At 36.5% G+C, this 21,089-nt stretch overlaps 1 protein-coding gene across 1 annotated transcript in view; it reads left to right on the forward strand.

Annotated features, from left to right (window-relative positions):
• EXOC1 (exocyst complex component 1) overlaps positions 1–20,112 on the forward strand; it is a 26,158-nt gene extending 6,046 nt beyond the window's left edge. Inside the window, exons 8-18 of the mRNA XM_010142321.1 lie at positions 351–404; positions 4,909–5,058; positions 6,495–6,600; positions 10,729–10,892; positions 12,655–12,765; positions 13,234–13,310; positions 13,835–14,063; positions 14,845–15,028; positions 17,374–17,573; positions 19,088–19,282; positions 19,776–20,112. Of these exons, the coding sequence (XP_010140623.1) occupies positions 351–404; positions 4,909–5,058; positions 6,495–6,600; positions 10,729–10,892; positions 12,655–12,765; positions 13,234–13,310; positions 13,835–14,063; positions 14,845–15,028; positions 17,374–17,573; positions 19,088–19,282; positions 19,776–19,928 (1,623 nt within the window). The 3' untranslated portion in view covers positions 19,929–20,112. The remainder of the gene's footprint in view (positions 1–350; positions 405–4,908; positions 5,059–6,494; positions 6,601–10,728; positions 10,893–12,654; positions 12,766–13,233; positions 13,311–13,834; positions 14,064–14,844; positions 15,029–17,373; positions 17,574–19,087; positions 19,283–19,775) is intronic.
• The last annotated feature ends 977 nt before the right edge of the window (positions 20,113–21,089 follow it).

The following is a 21,089-nucleotide window of genomic DNA, read 5'->3' on the forward strand; positions in this document are numbered from 1 at the left end:
TCAGCAGGTATTATTTCTTACTATTTTGTGTGAAATTTTTGGTCACAAACTTCCTGAGAAGAAAAACAATCCACCTAAAACTGGACATGTTCTGTGATGTGATCAGTAAAGGAATGGACTGCTAAAGGGTGTCAGAGGCTGAGAACGTTGGAGTTCTTGGTATCTGAACTTCAAGGGCCACAGAAAAACCAACATACAAAGTAAAATGTCTAAACCTGTATTTTTTTAGCCTTAACTTTAAATATTCAGAAATCAGTGTCCCGAGACTTGTTTCCTAAAGGCTGGGTATATTTTTTAGTATCAGTTTTTTAATTTCTGTGTGTGTTTTTTTTTTTTTTATCTCCAATTAGTTTTCTAAGACCCTCCTTCGACTCTATAACAGGTCCCACTCTATTTCAGTTCCAGTGAGTACATTGGGTTTGATAAAAGCTTTTCTAACTAATTTTTTTTTGAGCTTGACTTATCTAACTAGCAGCTGCATCCTTGGTTTTACGAAAAGAAATTTGTCCTTATCGATGGCAGAGCATCAGACTTATGCCCCCTCTCACTTCCATTACTTTTTATCAGCCCTCAAGCTTTATTTATTGTTTATGAGCTAACATTCCCCTGATGTGATCATCAGAAATTGCTAAGAGACAGATTGAGATGTATGGAGGAAAGATAATTTCAGGAAATTGTAACACATGTACAACTGTACAGATATTACAGTTGTGTGAAATTGTAATATTTGTAAATAAAAATAATTTGGTTTTTATACATATTAATGCAATCAAAATTTTAGAAGTTTTAGTTTTTACATATTAGACTGTTCAGAAAATGGAATAATGTTCTGCTGGATAATTTTATAGAAAATTGCATTTGAGAGTACAACGTTGGCTTTTTATGGCAAAGATACATGCTTCCTACACTTGCTTCACTATACAGAAGAATTCCAGTTCTAGAGCATGTTAAATTTTTTGCCTTTAGCTTCTGCTTTAAGAAGGTATGTTTCTCCTGTTACTCTTCACGTTTTGAAAAATCAAGCACAGACTCTGTGTCCTGGCCCCTAAATGAGCAAGTAGAAGCTGTATTGTGTAAGTCCTGTGTAGATTCATTCACAACGTTTGAATATTGGACTTGCATACGAAGGTGGCTGTTTATCTGAATGCCTTTTCTGATGTTCTCTTCTGAGGATTTTCTTGTTAAAATTGTTAACATTATTATTATTACTGTGTAATATTACACCTAGTGGATGAAATACTTCTAAAGAGACTTTTCAGTGCTGTTGAGAATACTGTTACCAATTGGGAATGTTTTAATACTTTTTAAAAATATTTTTTTAAATTCTGGTATTCTGGACAGTGGCATCTCATTGTCTTTCATATAAACTTGACCTCTGAAAACTTTCTGGCCTGCTGTTACCTGTGAGGTATTAATCAGCAGATAAAAAAAATAGGAATTCTTTGTAAGATTAAGCAGGAAGAGTTCATTAACTGTGAGATGAGCATTTGCAATGCCTTTTTGCTTGTTGTAAAAGAAAAAAAAGTTTGTGTACTTCATTTTGAAGTGCAGATTCAAGTGTTGGAGTTAACATTTTTGTGTTCTCTTATTAAAATGACCTTGTTTTGTTAGTCTAATGAATAGAATATAGCAATTTCTCAGTCCCATGTTTTTGAAAAGTCTAACTGGAATACTTTTGTTACCATTAACATCTGAAGAGTTACTTTATTTGCTTAGAAATATTTCTTTAAAAAAATAAAGCACTTCAGAAAAAATGAAGACAGATAAAAAATTCTGAACTACTTGCAAATGAAAACATGATGCCTAGGCAACTGCTAACACAAGCAAGACATTCTGATTTGGAACTCATTAGATGGAAAACCAAAGTTGCATTGACATTTTGCCCCAAATATATTATCTTGGAAGTATTAAATTGTGTTTGGTTTTTTTAAAAGTCAACAAACCCACCGCTGTGATACGATATTAAGGTGCTTCATCTCCTTTACATAAAACTGAGAATACATCTTCGGAATTTTAAACAGAACTGCAACTTTGGATTGCCATTCACTTCAGTGTTAAACTGTTTGCAGTAACTGTTACTAACAGTTAATGTAGTTGTCTTTATTGTGTCTGAATAATATTTGATTAACCTTGCTGTGTGTCTATAACTGTAAAGATTTTTATTTTTTTTTAACAGCCAGGTTCAGCATTCAATTACAAAGTAATTCTGGGCTTTCTGCCTTTGAAATATGAAATAGTTTGAAGCTTCGAAGCTATGAAATAGCTGAATAACAAACTTGCAGTATCATTTGGTAATAGTTGGTTTAAGTATACGTGTAGTGAGAGGAAGACTGTTAACTAGAGGGAGAAAGTACAACTGGAAGCTCCATAATGTTTCGGAGCAGACTCTAACTGGACATAACTTAGGACAAACAGAATGATTAGTCTTGTGGAAAAGTTGGCTTGGAGAGAGAAATTTATCCTGGGAGGAGAATTGTCATTTAGCTTTATGAAGAATGCAACTACTAAGCAAAAAGAAAAAAGTTGAGTGTAATAAAGGGACGTGAAAAAATATACTAGATGGAAATCGATTACATTGGTAGAAAGGGAGGACCTGGGGAACTCCCGACCTGTCAGCCTCACCTCTGTGCCTGGCAAGATCATGGAACAGATCCTCCTAGAAGCCCTGCTAAGGCACATGGGGGACGGGGAGGTGATTTGAGACAGCCAGCATGGCCTCACCAAGGGCAAGTCCTGCCTGACCTTCTCTGATGAAGTGACTACATCAGTAATCACTGGAAATGTTCAGGGCCAGGTTGAATGGGGCTCTGGGCAACTTGATCTAGATGAAATTGTCCCTGCTTGCTGCAGAGGGGTTGGACTGGATGACCTTTGGAGGTCCCTTCCAAACCATTCAATGATTCTAAGCAATAACACTTAGGATAACTGAGTATTGCCTAGCAGTGATATGAACTAGCCTTTGGACTGACTTAGTTGAAGCAAGCTGTGAAAACCCCACCAGGTAAATTAGTTTAAACTATAATGAGCTTCAATATTAAAATGCACGCTGTAGGAATGTTACACATCAGGGGATAGGAGAGAGAACCATAAATGGTTTTCTATATCTAGTTTTTATGAAAGCGTACCAAAGAAATGTTGAAAATATGCACTAGATGCATGGCCAGAACTCACAGTATTGAGTGTGACCTCAGTAATCGCATCCCCGCCTGCGTGGCTAGTGCTGGCTGGTGCCAATTCCAAATTATACCTTGCAATAATGACACCTTTCAAAGCTGCTTGTTGGAGGCAGACTGCAAGATTGTTTTTAAGAAGGGAGATTTACAGTGTGACCCTTCCCCATTGTCTGTGGGAATGAATGGGACTTGTTTCTTTGGGTCCATTAGCGTGTCAGTTTGTGTAGCTAAGAGAACAGGACTCGGAGCAAGTGCGTGTTCATGTTGGATACAAAATTCCAGCTTTATTCAGATGCTGGCTTGTTTGCATTGCGTTACTTAGTAAAGGTTAGTCTTTTACAAATAATGTCAGGACTCATATCTTGATTATTTAAAAACAAAAATCAGTGAATGTATTGTGGAAGCTTTTAGGACTTTTTTAAACCAAAAACAAGAACTGACTAATGCCCAATACAATAGAGAAGGGTGAGCCAAAATTGCTTTAGTTTTGAGTCTAATCCAACCTGGCTTCTGTTCCCAAGTTAAAGACACGCCGGGGCAGTTTTTAAACTGCATGCTTGTGTTCTGCCAACTTCTCATATTCAGGATGGAACTGTCCAGGAATGCTTCCTCTGTCAGCGATTGTTATTGAGTGACCTGTGTAAACCACCTACACGTTATGTGTCAGAAACTGGAGACCAGTTAGCACAATCTTTGTGCTGCCAAGGCACAAACTATACATGTATACACAAGTACTATACCTATATATAAATACAAATTATACAAATATATCAGGCTCTGTTGCTGTATTTATTGCAAGCCGGGTAAAAAAGACTACATGGAAAATGTTAACACCATTTCAAAATTAAGTCCCATCCTCCCCTCCATTAATCCAGGGCTAATGGTTGTGTGTTTGTTACGTGGTTGAACTATGGTGTTCTTGAATTGCCCAGGAAGCTTGTGAGTTCGAGCAAGGGAAAGCTTTAAAAAAAACTACATTGTATGTTTTCAAACAATATGATATGATCTTCACTTAAAGGATAGTATGTTTTTCACAAGATAAGCCAGAGAAAAGGAGGAGCCTGAAATTAGTAGCTTGCTGTTAAATGTATTGGTTTATGCTGCATGTTGGAAAGGGTTCAACTATAGTAAATGTTTACTGAAAGTGTGTGTGTGTGTGTCTACATTTGTGGGGAGGGAGAATGTGTTTGAACTGATGTTTTTTAAGACATGACCAAGGCTTAGTGAAAGTACAGTAAAGTAGGTGGAGTTGGAGCAAACTTTCAGAGGCATAGCACAAAGTTCGTCATTAACACCTAGGCCATCCATTGACTGGGGACTTGAAATGTCGTCTCGTATATGGGAACAACATCCTTAAAAAGAAGCAGCTGTGGGTTTTTTTGTTTGTTTAGAGAAATAATAACCTCGAAGGTTTTTTTTAAAACAATTGAACACTTGTCATTAAATCTTCTCTCGGGCGTACCTTGCATTCTTGTGGAAAAAATGCCAAATTGACTCACCTGGAAGGCCATGGTAAACAAGAGACTTGCGGAGATGCATGACCTGCCATAACTGTAGTATCTTGGTGTCTGTATTAGGTGTCTTTTCAATCTGCTTCTCTAGACTTTGTTTCTGCACAAAGTACTTTGATACTTTTCTGTTTGTCTGAATGGGATGCTGTCTTCATTTTTTCAGGAAACTTCTAGTACATCTGTATAGTGCTTCCAGATTTACTTTAATGCTTTCTCTTATAAAGGGTCACGATCAGAGTTCTACCCTTGCCCAGCACTCTGTTGAATTGACATTACCCAATCATCATCCATTTCACAGAGATTTACTTCAATACGCTAAACTGATGGAGTGGGTCAAGAACACTGATTACGGAAAATATGAAGGGCTAATGAAGGTATGTGAAGTGTTCAAATGATGCTAGAAAATGTACATACTATTTTTGAGAGTCAAAAGAGTTGCATGTATGTGCATGTCCTTTTAATATTCCTTTATATTTAACTTAATTCACTGCTCCTGAAGTTTCCTATTTCCATTTTTTGAAACTTTTATCTTGTTGTATCCTGTGTTTTAGGTTGGTTTTTTTTCCTCCAAGATTCTATATATCTGTTCTGAAGTATCATAAGAGAGTAATCTTGATATTTAGGTAAAACAAGTTTGCCATTTTTACAGTCTAGGAAGAAGAATAATGAAGCTATTTTCATGTTGCTGTGCTTACTGCCTGTGTGACATCTTTACTTCAACAGACTTTCATTTCACTTGGGAATATGAAAAAACTTCAGAGGTCTCTTGAGATAGAAACATCTTAGTGTTACGTATATGTAACTTTTAACTACCTTGTTCAAAACTAACATGGAGTGAAAAGTTACTACAGAAGTTTAGAAAATGTTTAAATAGAAGTCAAGGGAAAGTTAGTCCTTACAGAACAAGTCATCTTTTGTTAAAGTACTGTCATTCTTAAAAACTCAGCTGTGGAAGATTTAAATTAGACTCTTAAAATAGCTTTGAAATACTTGGGGTTTATCTTCTGTATAAGGCAAATGGTCAGTGAATGGTCGACATCTTCATGATCTTCTAATAAAGTGAGGGACTTTCATATTTTTGTATTATGTGTGTTACGGAACAAAATTTTAAAGAACATATGAGAAAAAAATCTTGGGTGATCGTTGTTGAGCAATATATTATTATAACCTTTGTACTAAAAATCTAAACAAATCAGATAATCTTCAAACATATTTTAGTTGTTGTGCCTCTTGTCTTTTTAAAATTTGAGATTATTTTTGTCAGTGTTACAAACAAATTATTTCAGGATTGAGTGACTCTTACAGCAAGTAGGCATACAGAGTTTGTGCCTCTCAAAGTTTTCTGGTCTTCTGTTTTCCTTCTAAGAGTAATAATAGAGGAGGTCACATTCTCAGGAGTGGCATCCTGTTTGCTTTTGGGGGGGGGGATAGTAAGAGCCTCAGAGGCTACAGAGAATGGTGCCCAACTCTCTCCATTCTACCCTTGATTTGAATTCTGTGATGCTCTACCACTAGTAATGATCTTTGGATGTACCACATCACATACCTCTCCTTATGGAGGAGAAGTAGCTGTTTCTGATTTGATGCTTAACTAACTCACTACCTGCTTAAATACCATGAACATATTTTTGTGCATGCTACGTAAATGTATATGTACATATATATAGTCCCAAACAGTTTGTTATTCAGTAGAACTTATATACTTGCTGGTTCTTAAAAACCAGCAAGTATATAATTGTAATTATTTAACTGTAACAGAACAAAGTCAATATGTACACCTGTTAACTAACTTTGCCTTCTTCTTTTTAAGAATTACATGGATTATTTATCACGACTATATGAAAGGGAAATAAAAGATTTCTTTGAAGTTGCCAAGATCAAGATGACAGGCACAACCAGAGAAGGGAAAAAGTTTGGTAAGCTTCCAGGAGGCACATATCTTGCTTTGAATCTTATAATTTGCTTATAAAAATACTCATTACAACACCTGGGTCCAATCTTATAATGGTGTAAAATTGTTTAGTTTTGGCAAGGTAGAAGTTGGATGAAAAATACAATTGGTAAAACTTCTGACTTTCACAAGACCGAAGTTGCACAACTGAAGTCTTACAAAATCAGTCAAGATTGAAGGACAAAATAGGATATTTCTCAAATTTTCAGATCTACACTCACTCTTTAACAAAATACCAACCGTGTTTTATTACTTGAAATATTCTACTTCATTACTGGAAAAAATTTGAAAAATCAACTCCTGTAATTAAAGAAAGCTTGGGCAGCATACGTATGTGTTCCTTCTGCCGTTACTTCTGCTTTAGTAAGTTCTGGGTGGTTTTGAAGAAGCTAGTTTTAATGTTAATTCTGCCTAAGGAAACTTGTGTATTTAGTTTACCTGTGTGGTGTAAGACTAGAAATCATACTTTGTTAACTTGTACGTCTTTCCATTTAAAGGACTGTGTACTCCTGCTAGGATTAAATGGTCTAGTGTGAGTAGGGAAGTGCAGCTTTAAAAAAAAAAAAAAACCTTAATACTTCAAAAACAACAGTGACACAGGCATATTTATATATTGGCTATTCTATAAAGTGCACTGTTTCAAAACTTGTTTGAAATATTTACATTTGCCACAGCCCACCAGTTTCCAAATTCTAAATTGAGAAATTATGTTCTCTCAAGCGTGTTCTGGGTCCTGAACTTCTGCTTGGAAGTTTGATGGTAAAAAACAGAAAAAATGTAATGAAAGGAGGAAATCAGGAGAGTGGTGAGGCTTGATTGAGGAAGGGGGAAGCTGGAAAGATAAGTCTTGGCAAGCTGTTGGATATGGAGAGCAAGTGGTGCCGTGATGTGTCATTGACAAAACAGTTAAATCCATAAATATTGAAAAGCTATCTTATTGCAAGGAAAAATTCCACTTCATAAATTGGTTTTTAAAACCTTCTAAACACTTCTGTGATATGCATTTGGGAGGAGACAGTTGTAGCCATTTCCTGACTTCTCTATATGGTCTGGAGAGATCAGGCATTTTAGAGAAAAGGTCCTTCAATCCACCAGCATTAAGAGCTGCCCCTTGAGAAGGTTTCTGTTGTGTATTTGTGCAAATGTGTTTATTTTATAACAGCTTATATCAGCTTTATATCAAGGTGTGTAATTTCAAGGGCTTATTTGTTGAAGGTAGTGATTGAACTATTACTAGCTGCACATTAATTCAAAATACAATCACTTCTTAATAGTACACTTAATTAAGGAATAGTGTAGGTGCATATAATGCTCCAGTTGTACTCAGACACTAAAGATGACGTGTTTCCAAGCTGTGTTGGTGTGTGTTCTTGCCTGGGTTGGTTTTTTTTTTGTGCTTTGGGAACATCACTGCTATTTGAATGCCTCAAATGCAGAGGGGACGCTGGGAGGATTCTGGCATTCTGTGCTAGTGCAAGGTTCTTTGTCTGCGTTTTTATGGCTAAAAAAAAAAATCTTGGTCATGAGCATTCACACTTGTCTTAAGTAGTCCTTTTTTTTTTTTTTTCCTTTTCTGATGAAGCCAAGGCTTTGATACTTAAATACCATAAAAATCAATGTGGGAAAGTGTGCTACTACTGTCATGTTTATATGATGTGGCTTCTTAAGTGCTCCCCTGATTGTGCAGGGCCTGATATTTACCTGTAGTTCTTCACATGCTGTAACGTAGTCCCGTGTGTTTGGAAATTGAGGACAATGAATAAGTGGGAGCAATGCATGACAGTTGTATATGCCAGATGCATCAGGCCTAAACCTCTTTATTCAAAAACTGCCAAAAACCCACAGATCTAAAAACTAACTGGAATTAAAGTTTGATATTATAATTGTCAGTAGTGTTGCCTACTTGAGGACATCTGGTATTTAAGACATGTTTGTGGCATTTAGAAGTATTTACTCATTCTATTACAGTAGACTCTGCTTGCCTGCTCCATTTTGGGGGGCTTGTAGCATCCATCCTCATCAAGATCTTCTTAATACCACATACTGCTTTTAGTGTATGTATGCAAATGCCTTTTACTGGTTAGGGATTCTCTATTTACTACAAATGCCCATTTACCCTAAATTTCATATTGAAGTCCTCTTGAGGAAACTCTTTCATTCTGCAAAAACCAGGAAAAATGCATTGTGATTTTTTTTTTTTTTTTTTTTTTTTTACATTATATGTCTATAATAAAAACAGGAAAAATTCATTGTGATTTTTTTTTTTTTTTTTTTTTTTTTTTACACTATATATTTATGGTTTTCATCCTCTCCAAATTTGAAGTCATTAATTTTTGGTGCAGCATGAATACAAAAGATGTATTCTCTGTGTAAACATCCTGATTTGTGAACAACAGAAAAGGTTAGTCATTCTTACTGTCAGTAGGAGTGATTTTGCAGTATTGGTGTGTGTTTTTTAAATTGAAGAGGTGGACAATATCTCTGACTCAGTGCAAAATTACATAAGCACATTTTCATTTCTTCATGTCTATTATTGATATGATGATCGATCTTGGAAACTGAGTCTTTTACAATATTAACTCTGCCAAATAAAACCCTAATTTAATGGGCTTCTCAATTTGGGAAAACTTAAATACATGTTACCAAAAATGTTCTTTGAACACACTATATAAGAAAAAGCAAGTTTAATACCTAGAACCTTACTCTGTTTTCCATGTAGCTTAGAAGCTGAATTTCTAGAATAGTACCTCTCCAACTAAATGTGTTTGCAATGTAGTTACTTGCTGCTTATGGTTCTCTGCATGTTTCTTTCCAGTTAGAGCTTAACTTGCATCTTGTGCATGGTTTGTGCAAACTGCATTTTAACTTGTCTTTGTCTTTGATGCTTGCAACCTAATCCATCCCAGCTACACTGCCTCGAAAAGAAAGTGCTGTCAAACAGGAAACTGAGAGTGAGTATAACTAGTTGCATTAGTTGGTATTGTCAATGCATGTGTGTCAGTGTAAAGATGTAGTGCTGCGTCATGGAAAATCTGCCTAACGCTGAAGCACTCTGTTGAGAATGAAATAAGCGTTAGCAGAATCATTGTTTTCGCAAGGCAGAAATGAAACACGGCTAAAATGGCCCAACGTAAAAGTTGAAAAGGTTTGCAGGTAAAGGCAACATCTTTCGGTTTTCCTGTGCTAGTAGTTGACCTAAAAATACGTTTGTGCCTGAGAGCTGCTTTTAGTTTTCCAACTCTTCCAGTAGGTTGAAGTAACAATTTCTGGTAAATCTATAGACTTTGATTGTGTCCTTAGACTAGATAGCAACATACCAGTTAAATGAAACTTGCAGGATTGCTTTTCAGTTTCTTTGTGGTTGAGATGTGAGAAGTTTACTTGGGGGTCAAATATTGACAGTTTCTTGGTGGTCTTTGTTACTAGCTTTCTCCATCCTGTTCCAACACTTCTGAAAATTTTGGGGAAGAAAAAAAAGGGTATGCTTCTTGCCTAGGAGAAGGCGCTAAAACATCAGAAAGAAATGTCAGAATGTCAGTTATGATTAGAGAGGGGAACACTAGCAGTAGAGTTTCTGGATTGTAGATCCAGCAAAATAAAATAGCTGGTGCAAACTACGTAGACAAAAGGATGTTAACAGCAGAAAGATCAAGTTCAAGATGAAGAAGTGCCTGTGTGTATATACAAAGCCTTTTTAATTTTTTCCCTCTTGTGGATTAATTCTGCTTGTGGCAGCCTTCTCCCAAATTACAGTCACAAAGGTCATAACTGATCTTTGCTTCCAAGCTTTCATGGAGAGTATCTACCCCAGCGTTCCTGGTTTGTTCCTTTTATTCCTTCTTCCGTACTTTACAATGAGGGCTTATATAGCTACATTGTACTTTGAAACTTGCTGAAGTATTTCAGTTATGTTGTAATGAGAAAAGAATGTGTTTATGGCAAAAGCTATTGCAGCTTAGACAAAAAATTACTTGTTTGATTTTAATGTAGGACTAATAGCAGCTTGATCTCATACGTTCTGTAATGAACCTGTTCTTCTTGAGTATTTTATTCTGCCTTTTCTTCCCTCCTTCATAGTGTCTTTATTTCACAGGTCTTCATGGAAGTTCTGGTAAATTGACTGGGTCTACTTCTAGCCTAAATAAGCTCTCTGTTCAGAGTTCAGGAAACCGCAGGTCTCAGTCATCCTCACTGCTGGATATGGGAAACATGTCTGCCTCTGACCTTGATGTGGCTGATAGAACAAAATTTGATAAGGTAAAGCCAAAATGTTGCATGGAATTCCTGTTTAGTTTTGTATTAGAAGCGTCTTACGTATCCTTCTTGTATCGTTTAAAAATCTATGTAAGAATAGTTTAAAAATTTTTAAATCTTAAAATGTGCCTATTTGAAATTCTGTATGCACCACACACCTAATAAACGCAGTTGCTAAGAAATACATAGATCAGAGTTTGTAAGATTCCATTTAGTTCCTTTATGTCCTGCATGTGATCTTTAAAGAATATCGAGCATAAAAGATGGTCTATTAAGACCAACATGCATTTTTAAGCAAATGGGAATTGAACTGATGGACTCTTAACTGATTTTATTTTTCTCAATACAAATGTTTGTGTGTTCTGTCACATTTTGCCAGTAGGTCAGCAAAAGTGAAAGATAAGAAAACATGATCTTTTAGCCAGAACTTGAGCATGACCCTAAAATATCATTTATAGGGGTTTCACATCAAAGTCACCATCAGTTTTCAGCTTTAAACAATGGCACTAAGTTGTTATTGGAGCGTCCTCAGCATCTGTTTAAAAACCTGCTCTCTTCAGCATCTCTGGGGTTTTTGTTTGGTTGGTTGGGGTTTTCCCCCTGAACCTTTAAATGTAACAGTGCTCCTCACTTCTTGTGGTAGTAACTCCTCAGTACTGTGGAGGGAAAAGGAGCTGTTATCAGAGTGAGAGATAAAAATAGTTTTCTTGAGCTCTGTTGAATTATTTGATGGAGATGAGTATTTTTCTTCGAACTTCTTCAAATCCTTGCTTAATCTTTTTCTGGGAGGAAATACATGCCTGAAACAATATTAACTGTTAAATTATTAACTGTAGCAGCAACTTGTCTAAAATTAAAATGGTAGCTTTGTAGAACAATTTTATACCAGTAGAAGTATTCTGCTAATTTTTTTGATTTCTTCTGACTAATCTTGCATCCATTGGGGATGTGACTAATGTATACGGAGTTGTAAGCTATTGAGCTGACCTACAAGGTTTTTTATGGTGGTTTTTTTTTTTCTTTTGCCCCCTAGGGGACTTTTCAGTAGTGTGGATTTACTATGTGTCAAGAGTGGTTTCATTTATGTAAATTATTGCATGTTTTAATCCTTAAATACTTGCAGAGAAAATTCTGTGTTGTGTAAAGACGACAGATTAAAAGTATATCTAACACCTGACCTACAATTTCAGTAGCTTGTATTAATTAAATTATTTTAATGAATTATTGCCAAAATAGCATTTCATTTTAGATTAAATCTAAAAACGGTGGTGAATACTTCTATTTCAGTACAAAACCTGCTGTTAATTTCTGTAGCAGCTATGTAGAAACTTTTTTTATAGAGCAGTTATCTTCTATGTACACGAGTTACCTGTTTTTCTTCCTGAGCGTTTTTAATTTTGTCATCTTCCTCTCAGAAACCTAGGCAGAAAAGAGTGTGACGGAACCTATGACTTAGTATTAAAATATGAATGTTTTCACTATAGCACAAAAGTTCTTCCTCAGACTGTGACTAGAAAGCTTCTGGTTGTGGAAAAACATAGATAGATCTTTTCTTCCAAAGGGATGAGAAGGGACTGTGTTGAAGATGCAGATAACTTTTAAAGATAGAAGTACAAGCTGTTTCCATTTCTATTAAGTATGAATAAGCCTTCTACAGCTCACTGAAGTTAGAAAATATAAAATCCTGTGTAACAAACAATTAAAATTAGTATTGCTAATGGTTCATAATATTTGGTGTGCTGATAAAATATTTGGCTTTCTTTAGATTTTCGAGCAAGTATTAAGTGAACTAGAGCCTCTGTGTCTGGCAGAACAAGACTTCATTAGTAAATTTTTCAAACTACAGCAACATCAGAGCATCTCGGGAACAACAACGGTATGACTCTTCGTGCTGTCACTGAAGTAAAAAATATCGAACAGGCCTCATAAGAGACATGTTTAAAAGAGAACTCCTGAATTTATCTGGCTGTTATGTGATCTAGGTGATCAGTAATTTGTTTTTTCTCCTTTAGCTGGCAGATTTGTTATTTTTGGTTGACCAATTCAAAATCTATTAAAGAGGGACTAACACGTTTCTTTTGTCATGGCTTTGTCACAATAAACACCCTAGCAGGCTAAGCAGGAAGGCAAAGGAGAGTAATTGTGGATAGTGTTGTATTCGGTCGAACATGGCCAGAAAAGTACCAGAACCTTGCAGACTGCTGTATTTGCTACTTTGGGGTGGGACTGGGGGGTGGAACAGACAAAAAAAAGAAAGATGTTTTTGTCAGATATACTTATCCCTTAAATATAGAATTGGAGACAAGCTTGCATCTTCCTTTATATACATTCCTTGTTATTACAGAATGAAGCAGAGGAAGTGGATGGAGTTGCTCTATCTCGTTCATACACTCCTGGCGTTCCACAAACAATATCATCTGAGTATGTGCTGCTGTTGTTTATTATTGATTCTTAAGCCTACATGTGAATTTATTTTGCATCTAAAACTTTATCATCAGAAATTGTTCCCTTTTAGAGAACTAATTTCTACCTAGATGCTGAATGTGTCAGTAAATATAAAAAATTTTGTTTATAGGATGAATGTTTATGTCTATAGTAGTAAAAAAGATGCTTAATTCTCTAACTTGTAAAGTTTGTAAAGTGAAACTAGACACTGTAATATGTAAAATATGCTTTGGAAAATATGCTTAGCAAAGTTCTGAATTTGTGTGAAAGCTTCCACAAGGAAAATACTTAGTGGAGTATTTTATGCCTGTGAGCAGTGATTTTTACTGCATGGTGTTAGCATTTCTTCCTTCAGCAGCATTCTGAAAATCATGAGACATGTTGAATGCAAATGAGACTACTATACCAAATAAATTTATCCTAAAGATGTTACCAAAGACCATGTAAAATAGCCTAGTAAACTGTCAGAGTAATATTTTTATCTTATGCATTTTTAATAGGAAGGACATGATCCGACAAATGATGACAAAAATATTTCGTTGTATTGAACCTGAGCTGAATAACCTTATAGCGCTGGGGGACAAGATTGATAGCTTTAATTCCCTTTATATGTTAGTTAAGATGAGTCATCATGTATGGACAGCACAAAATGTGGACCCAGCTTCCTTTCTCAGCACAACACTTGGAAATGTTTTGGTGACTGTCAAAAGGAACTTTGATAAATGCATTGTAAGTTCTTTAGTTATTCTGATTGAGCTAAATATAATACCATAGAAAAACTGGTCCTACCCAGTCTGAATTTGCTTTTCTTTAGAGTTACACTTTTGCTTTTAATTTTAAATGAAAATGAGTGACTTTATGCCTCTTCTACTGGTCAAGCCTTTAAAAAAGATAAACTAATTGGTGATTGTGTTTATTTTTTCTCCTCTGTTCTAGTTTTCTTCAATAATTAGCTATTTGTATCTTCCTTTAGCAAAAGGAATTGTTAGCTTGGCTGAATCAGAAAAGCGAAGTTGCTTGTTAGATTATAGAATGAAAATTGTTACTTGCTTCTCCTGGGTAAGTTTGGTAGGGGTTTTTGGTGCAGGTTGGTTTTTTTTTTTTTCTTTAACACTAAGTAAACAAACAAAGGAGAATAAAACAAATTGTTACTTGCTTCTCCTGGGTAAGTTTGGTGGTAGTTTTTTTTGGAGGTGGTTTTTTTTTTTTTTTTTCTTTAACACTAAGTAAACAAACAAAGGAGAATAAAACCTGTAAGTTTTTACTTGCCCATCTTCCTTTCTCTTTCCAATTATTTTATTTCTTAACAAATAACTTTTGTTAAGGGTAAAAAGGAAGGGAGGGTAAAAAGGGAGGAAGATGAGGTAGGTATATTAACTGAAAGATAAAATTATTTCTGTTTTTGAATAAATGTCAGATTTTCAGTATGACTGCATTTTGTTCTTTTACTAGTTGTTATGTGGTCTGGGGTCATATATTAGAGGCTAACATCTGTTGTTTTAACTTTAAGAGTAATCAAATGAAGCAGATGGATGAAGTAAAAATCTCAAAGAAGAGTAAAGTTGGGATCCTTCCATTTGTTGCTGAATTTGAAGAGTTTGCAGCCCTCGCTGAATCAATTTTCAAAAATGCAGAACGTCGAGGAGATCTAGATAAAGCCTACATAAAACTGATTAGAGCTGTTTTTGTCAGTGGTAAGTCTTCTGAGGTTGTCACAGTTACTAAAATGATTGTTTCCTCCTATTTATATATAATTTTCCTCCAATTAATACTTGATTTCTTTTTTTAAGACTATTGCAAGCCACATGACCAGTATAGAGCTGAAATTTTATTTTTCTTTTATTGGTAGGACAGCAAGTAAACCTTTTGATTGTAATACACTTTTTAAGAGCAAACTGTAGATATTTCCCTTTGTTTACAGGTATGTACCTGTAAAGTAACTTCCAGTTACAACAGAGGGAAGTGGTCCTAACTACGGAGGGAGAAAGGAGATGGTGGTAACACAACACGCTCAGTCTGAAGTAGTTTCCTGTCTTCTTCTCCCCCGATGTAGCTTAAACAAGGAGATGGATCTGCATGGGATCACTGGCGTTTGGCCCTAACACCGTTTGTCATCACGGCTCTGTCAGAAATAAATCACGAGTTCTGGCTATGAATTTGACCCTTTCTTGGCAGATTAGGTCCTTTGTGTCCTAGCCTGACACAGCAGAATGTCTCTCCAGTCTTCCCTATTTTTCAAGCTATAGTCTGGAAAAATAGCAGCAACACCCTTGTTCTGCTGGTTGTATTTAAAAAACAAACAAACAAACAAAAAAAACCCCAAACCACCACCAACAACAAAAAACCCAAAACAAATAAAAACCCAAACAAAAACCAACCAACCAAAAAAAAAATAAACCCAAAACCCCAAAAGGGAAGGGGGATATGCAAGCCAATGAACTCTGGAAAACTTGTCCTTCCCTTTTCAAAGTGGGAAGACGCACAGATGGGTGGTCTCTCTGTGCTCATTTACCTGCAAACTTTCAAACAATTCCATGTATAGAAATTCCCAGCCACTGAGACTCCCCTCTTTTTTGGGGAGAAGAATGGGCAAGAGGAGGCAGTAGAGACAATAAAGCTGGTTTGAGGAGATTACCGTGGAGGGGTTCTGAATGTACTAGGAAATCGTGAAGAGACGTAACCTTGTAGTACAAATGGAGTCCATCTGTGGTCAGCAGGAGTATCCCAGCTGATAGGACAGTAAATTTTGAAGATGTTTGTTTTTGCACCCAACTTTTCTGTCCTTAAGAATTTACTGTCCAAGTGGTAAAACTAAATAAAAACCAAGAGATGGACAAAGCTATACAATCATAAAATAACTAGTATAAGAAGAATTTAGAAAAGTATGTTTTAAAAGAATGTTTAAAATGTTTTAAAATTATGCCAGTCAAACACTGAAGAAACAAAATCCATTTCAGAAGCACAGAGTAAACCTGAAGAACAAAGAATTATGATGGGGGAGAATAAGGGATAGAAGTAAAAAATGAAGATGAAACAAAGTTGAAATTAAGTACAAAATCAGAGCAAGCAGTATGTTTAATGCAGTAGAATATTTAATTTACAAGTAAATTAAATTTACAAGTAAATTAAAGGTCAGAAAGATAGTACTTGTAGCATTGGGGTGGGCGGGTGTCTAGAAAATTATGTGGGAAGAACAAAAAAATTGTCAATAATAGACTTTTCCTAGTTGACAATTCAGCCTTCTGGCTGGAAGGAGTATCTGATCTTTGATACTCTGGTGTCTGGGATCATTTTCATGATGGTCGTCCTGGTGGTCTCAGCAAAATGATTAATGGATGAATGGGTAGAGAGACTGAATTGCTCTCTTGGTCGAAGCCATCCTCTTTCAGACTGCACTTAGGTGCAATAAGGGAGTGATAGGTAGGATTTCTTTTGCCTGCCCTGTTTTTTTTCTTCAGAGGGGTGGGGTAATGTCCAAGTAAGATATCTATGTGCGAGATTATCCATTTTTATTTCTGAATTTAGGGATTGACAGTAACTTTGGCCATAAACCCAGTAAGCAGAAGTGGAGAGACTAAATAGTACATTTTAAAAAAACCCACCATGTTATTGAAGATTTTTGTTCTAGCAAAGAGGGGGATCAATTTTCTTTGATTTTTCTTAAAATAGTTTAAGAAATAGATCTTTCTAAAGTGGTTCTATCGTGAATATTGTTAGGCATAATGAAAGCATGCTTGTAAGCCTCCACAGATGTCAATGAGACTATATGCAGCCACTATTTTGTGTCTTTTTATAAGTGATTTTTTTTTTTAGCAAACAAATTTCATGGTCTTAGAGCCTGTATGTATCTGTTTCTTCTTTTGTAGGCTCTCAGATACTGATTTATTTAGTGGCAACTATTACAATGACTCCTACAAATGGTTATCATTGACATAGAATCCCAAATTCCTTTTCTGGCAGTATTATGGTTACTGGTATGTTTTTCTGAATCGACTTCTCCTTTTGATATTTTAAATATTTTGCTTCCTTTTTCTTTCAGTTGAGAAAGTAGCTAATGAAAGCCAGAAAACACCTAGAGATGTGGTCATGATGGAGAACTTCCATCATATTTTTGCGACACTTTCTCGCTTGAAAATTTCCTGCCTCGAGGCTGAGAAAAAAGAAGCCAAACAGAAGTACACAGATCATCTTCAGTCATATGTAATCTACTCACTTGGACAGCCTCTTGAGAAGTTAAATGTAAGTATATTTGAATTTATATAGATTTAAAAGGTACAGAGTAGTCTTTCTCAAGTGTTTAGTTTTATCGCTTTATCACTGCATCTATCATAATCTCTATTTTATTATTTCAGACTTGAGCATACCTGGCAAAACTCACAGGGGCAAAGCCTTGGATGAAAATAACTAAATATTTCATGGCAGTTAACAGTGCTGACTAAACATCAGTTGTGTCTTAAGCAAATGGTTTTAGGGAAGTAAAAAGCAAGGGGAAAAGTAATCAGGAGCTTTGGGATAATTTTCCCCACCTCAAGTGCAGAGAAAATTGCTGTCATTTCTGAACTGTTCACAGTAAGGAAAGCGTGGGGAAGTTCTCTATGTCCAAAGTTGGGATCTAAGTGTTAAACTGAACGCTGACTTGGCTTTAGACTCAGTTCTGCCCCCTGAATGTTCCCCACTGCTCATTGCTTTTTCTTTAAGCAGATTTCAGCCATTTGTTTTCTGAAGTCCCTTAGTGTATTCTTTTCACTCTCACGTATTCTTTCTTTGAAAATTCAAACGCTGCTTCCCCCTTGTTATGGGTTGACTCTGGAGAGCACCTAACCTGCCACATAACTAACCGCTTGCTCACCGCCCCCTCCGCGAACAGGACAGGGGAGAGAACAGGAAGTGCAAAGCTGCCACGTAACTAACTGCTTGCTCACCGCCCCCTCCGCAAACAGGACAGGGGAGAGAACAGGAAGTGCAAAACTAAGAAAACTTGAGGGTGGAGATAAAGACAGTTTGATCAGTGAAGGCGAGGGCTGGGTGGGGTAGTAAAGTGATGGAGAGGCAGTCACTCACTACCTCCCACAAGCAGACTGATGCCCAGCCAGTTTCTGAGCAACAGCTACCTTGAAAGCAAATACCACCCCTGCCCCCTCTTCTAACCCTAATTTTTGTAGCTGAGCATGATGTTACATGCTGTGGCATACGCTTGGGCAGGGTGGGCCTGTGCAGCAATACCTGGAACGTTGGTGTGTTATCAGCCCTGTTTTAGCCACAAGTCAAAAACACAGCACCATACGGGCTGCTGTGAAGAACATTAGCTCCATCCTAGCCAGACCCGGTGCACTGTTTGAAATGATGTCGTGCCTCTACGTACTTCTCTCCGTTTTTGTTCTGTTGAGCCAACTGGTGTGGGGCAGGGAGGAGAGGGCAGTTATGAACAAATGCTGCTGTTGTGTAATTGTGGTTTAAGCAGAGAAGTTCCTACTGAGGTGCTTACTCGGTTAATCTGACAGATTGAGTGTTTTCCCAATCTATGGCCTTATTAATTGAGGATTTTGAGACTGATTCAGTATTACAAGGTTGCAAAGAAAAGCTTGATTGCTTCTAGAAATGATTGTGTTCAATATGGCTGAGCCCTACTTCACACTCAATTAAAAGACAAAACTGGGGGGAATGCACAAAATCTGTCAATCAGGATCAAGACTTAACTACACATTCTTGTCAAATTATTTGTGATAATCATTAACGCTGATACTGTTTGTTAGCATTTTTTTGAAGGTGTTGAAGCTCGTGTGGCTCAAGGTATACGAGAAGAGGAAGTAAGCTATCAATTGGCTTTTAATAAACAAGAGCTTCGTAAAGTTATAAAGGAATATCCTGGTAAGGAAGTGAAGAAGGGGTTGGATAATCTCTACAAGAAGGTAGATAAACATCTCTGTGAGGAAGAAAACTTACTTCAGGTAAACTAAATCATGGCTTAAAAACCTTGTAATGGTTACATACTGCTTTTGCATTTTCATTCTGTGCGAAGTGCCTAGCTTCGGCAAAACTGAAAACCCATGAATTTTGAGCGGAGTTTTTTATAATCCCGCTCTGATTCTATATTTTGTACATTGATTGTGAATTAATAACACAGTTCTGTTTCCGGCTGTTCAAAGACAAAAGCAATACCTCTTTTGGGGCAACTTCCTCATCTTCTTCACTATTTTTTGCTTTGCAGATTTGGTAGGAGTCCTGCAAACTAATATTAAAGGTTTTAAACGTAATGAGTAAAAAACTTGAATAATTTTTTTTCAATGCAGCCGCTCGGTTTACTGATCTTTGTTGTTAGCAAGCTTTAGTTTTAAAACGACGCCTGACCCGAGACGTGCTTAGTGACGTGCCTGTGTTTTGTAGTTCATAGATAGTGCATTGTGCCAGTTGGCGTTTCCTGAAGTTTGCTTTCTTTGGCAGGTGGTGTGGCATTCCATGCAAGATGAATTTATACGACAGTACAAGCACTTTGAAGGGCTGATAGCTCGCTGCTATCCTGGGTCAGGAATCACTATGGAATTCACTATACAGGATATTTTAGACTACTGCTCCAGTATTGCACAGTCTCATTAAGTTCTAGAAGCTGAAAGAGACGCTAGCAAAGTTTGTGCCTGTGCATAAGGGAATCAAACACTATATATGCTACATGTTTTTAAAAGGTGGATTTCCACATGTATGTGTAGTTAACAGCCATATACGTCAACTTACACTCCTGCTTCCAGTGTCTTTCAAGGCAGAATGAAACCTTTATGGATTTGTTGCTCTGCTGCTGGGTTGAAGTTGTGTTTGAAAGCATTAATTCTGTGAAACACTTTGGGTATAGTTTTTCTTTCCCCTAATGTTCAGATACTTTATTTATAATCCCTTCCCTTGCTAAAGGCAGTAAGCACTACCTTCACAGTCCACAAAAAAAAAAAATACTACTGTTTTTCACTAGTATTTTGCATCTTGGAAATTATGTAAGCATTAAAGACCATGAGAGCTCTTCCCTTCCCGATTCTAGAAGGTATGGATGTGGAACTCCATGCAGTGGCAATACTGAATTCATGTTCTGAGATGTAATGTGACTGTGGTTGTCATTCTTAATTAAACTGTGTTCATCATAATTTGTTATGTCTGTGGAGTGTTATTTCAGAAAGGTGAAAAAGCAGAGTTTTTTCCATTTTTTTTTGTCTCTGGGCATTGAAGTAGAATTGCTGTTTTTCTCAGTATGGGGTTTTTTTTCTTCCTTTTAGTAGGTATGATGTAAGGGCAGTATATTCCCACCTCATGTATCCCTTCTCCTGGAGCTTCAGCTGCCTGTGATTCAGGACCCAGTTTTTCTGTGTAGCTTGAGGAAATGGCTAAGTTTTTTGATAGAACTGGGGTGTCTAGAGAATAGAAACAGGTACAGTAAAGGTGAACATGCAGACAGGGAAGATTGTGGTTTGTTGGGATGCAAATGCAAGACTAAAACAAAAAAACAGTAATATAAATGAGAATGTTATAGAACTCCAAAGGAAGAAAATAACTCACTAGATCTAGGCAGCCTGGCACCACTGAGGCATCTGGACTTGAGTGAGTGTACTAACATGTCTTGTAGCTCATTGCCTTTTGTTTACTAATAAAATACTTGACCCAAGTAAGTTGTGTATAACTTGCTTGCAGTGTCTTTGCACATGACAAAAGGTAGCCAAAATAACACCAAGGGGTTACACTGAGCAGAAATTCCTTGAAGCTAGTATAGACAGCTTA

Source organism: Buceros rhinoceros, unplaced genomic scaffold, assembly GCF_000710305.1.
Source record: "Buceros rhinoceros silvestris isolate BGI_N320 unplaced genomic scaffold, ASM71030v1 scaffold6188, whole genome shotgun sequence".
NCBI lineage: Eukaryota > Metazoa > Chordata > Aves > Bucerotiformes > Bucerotidae > Buceros > Buceros rhinoceros.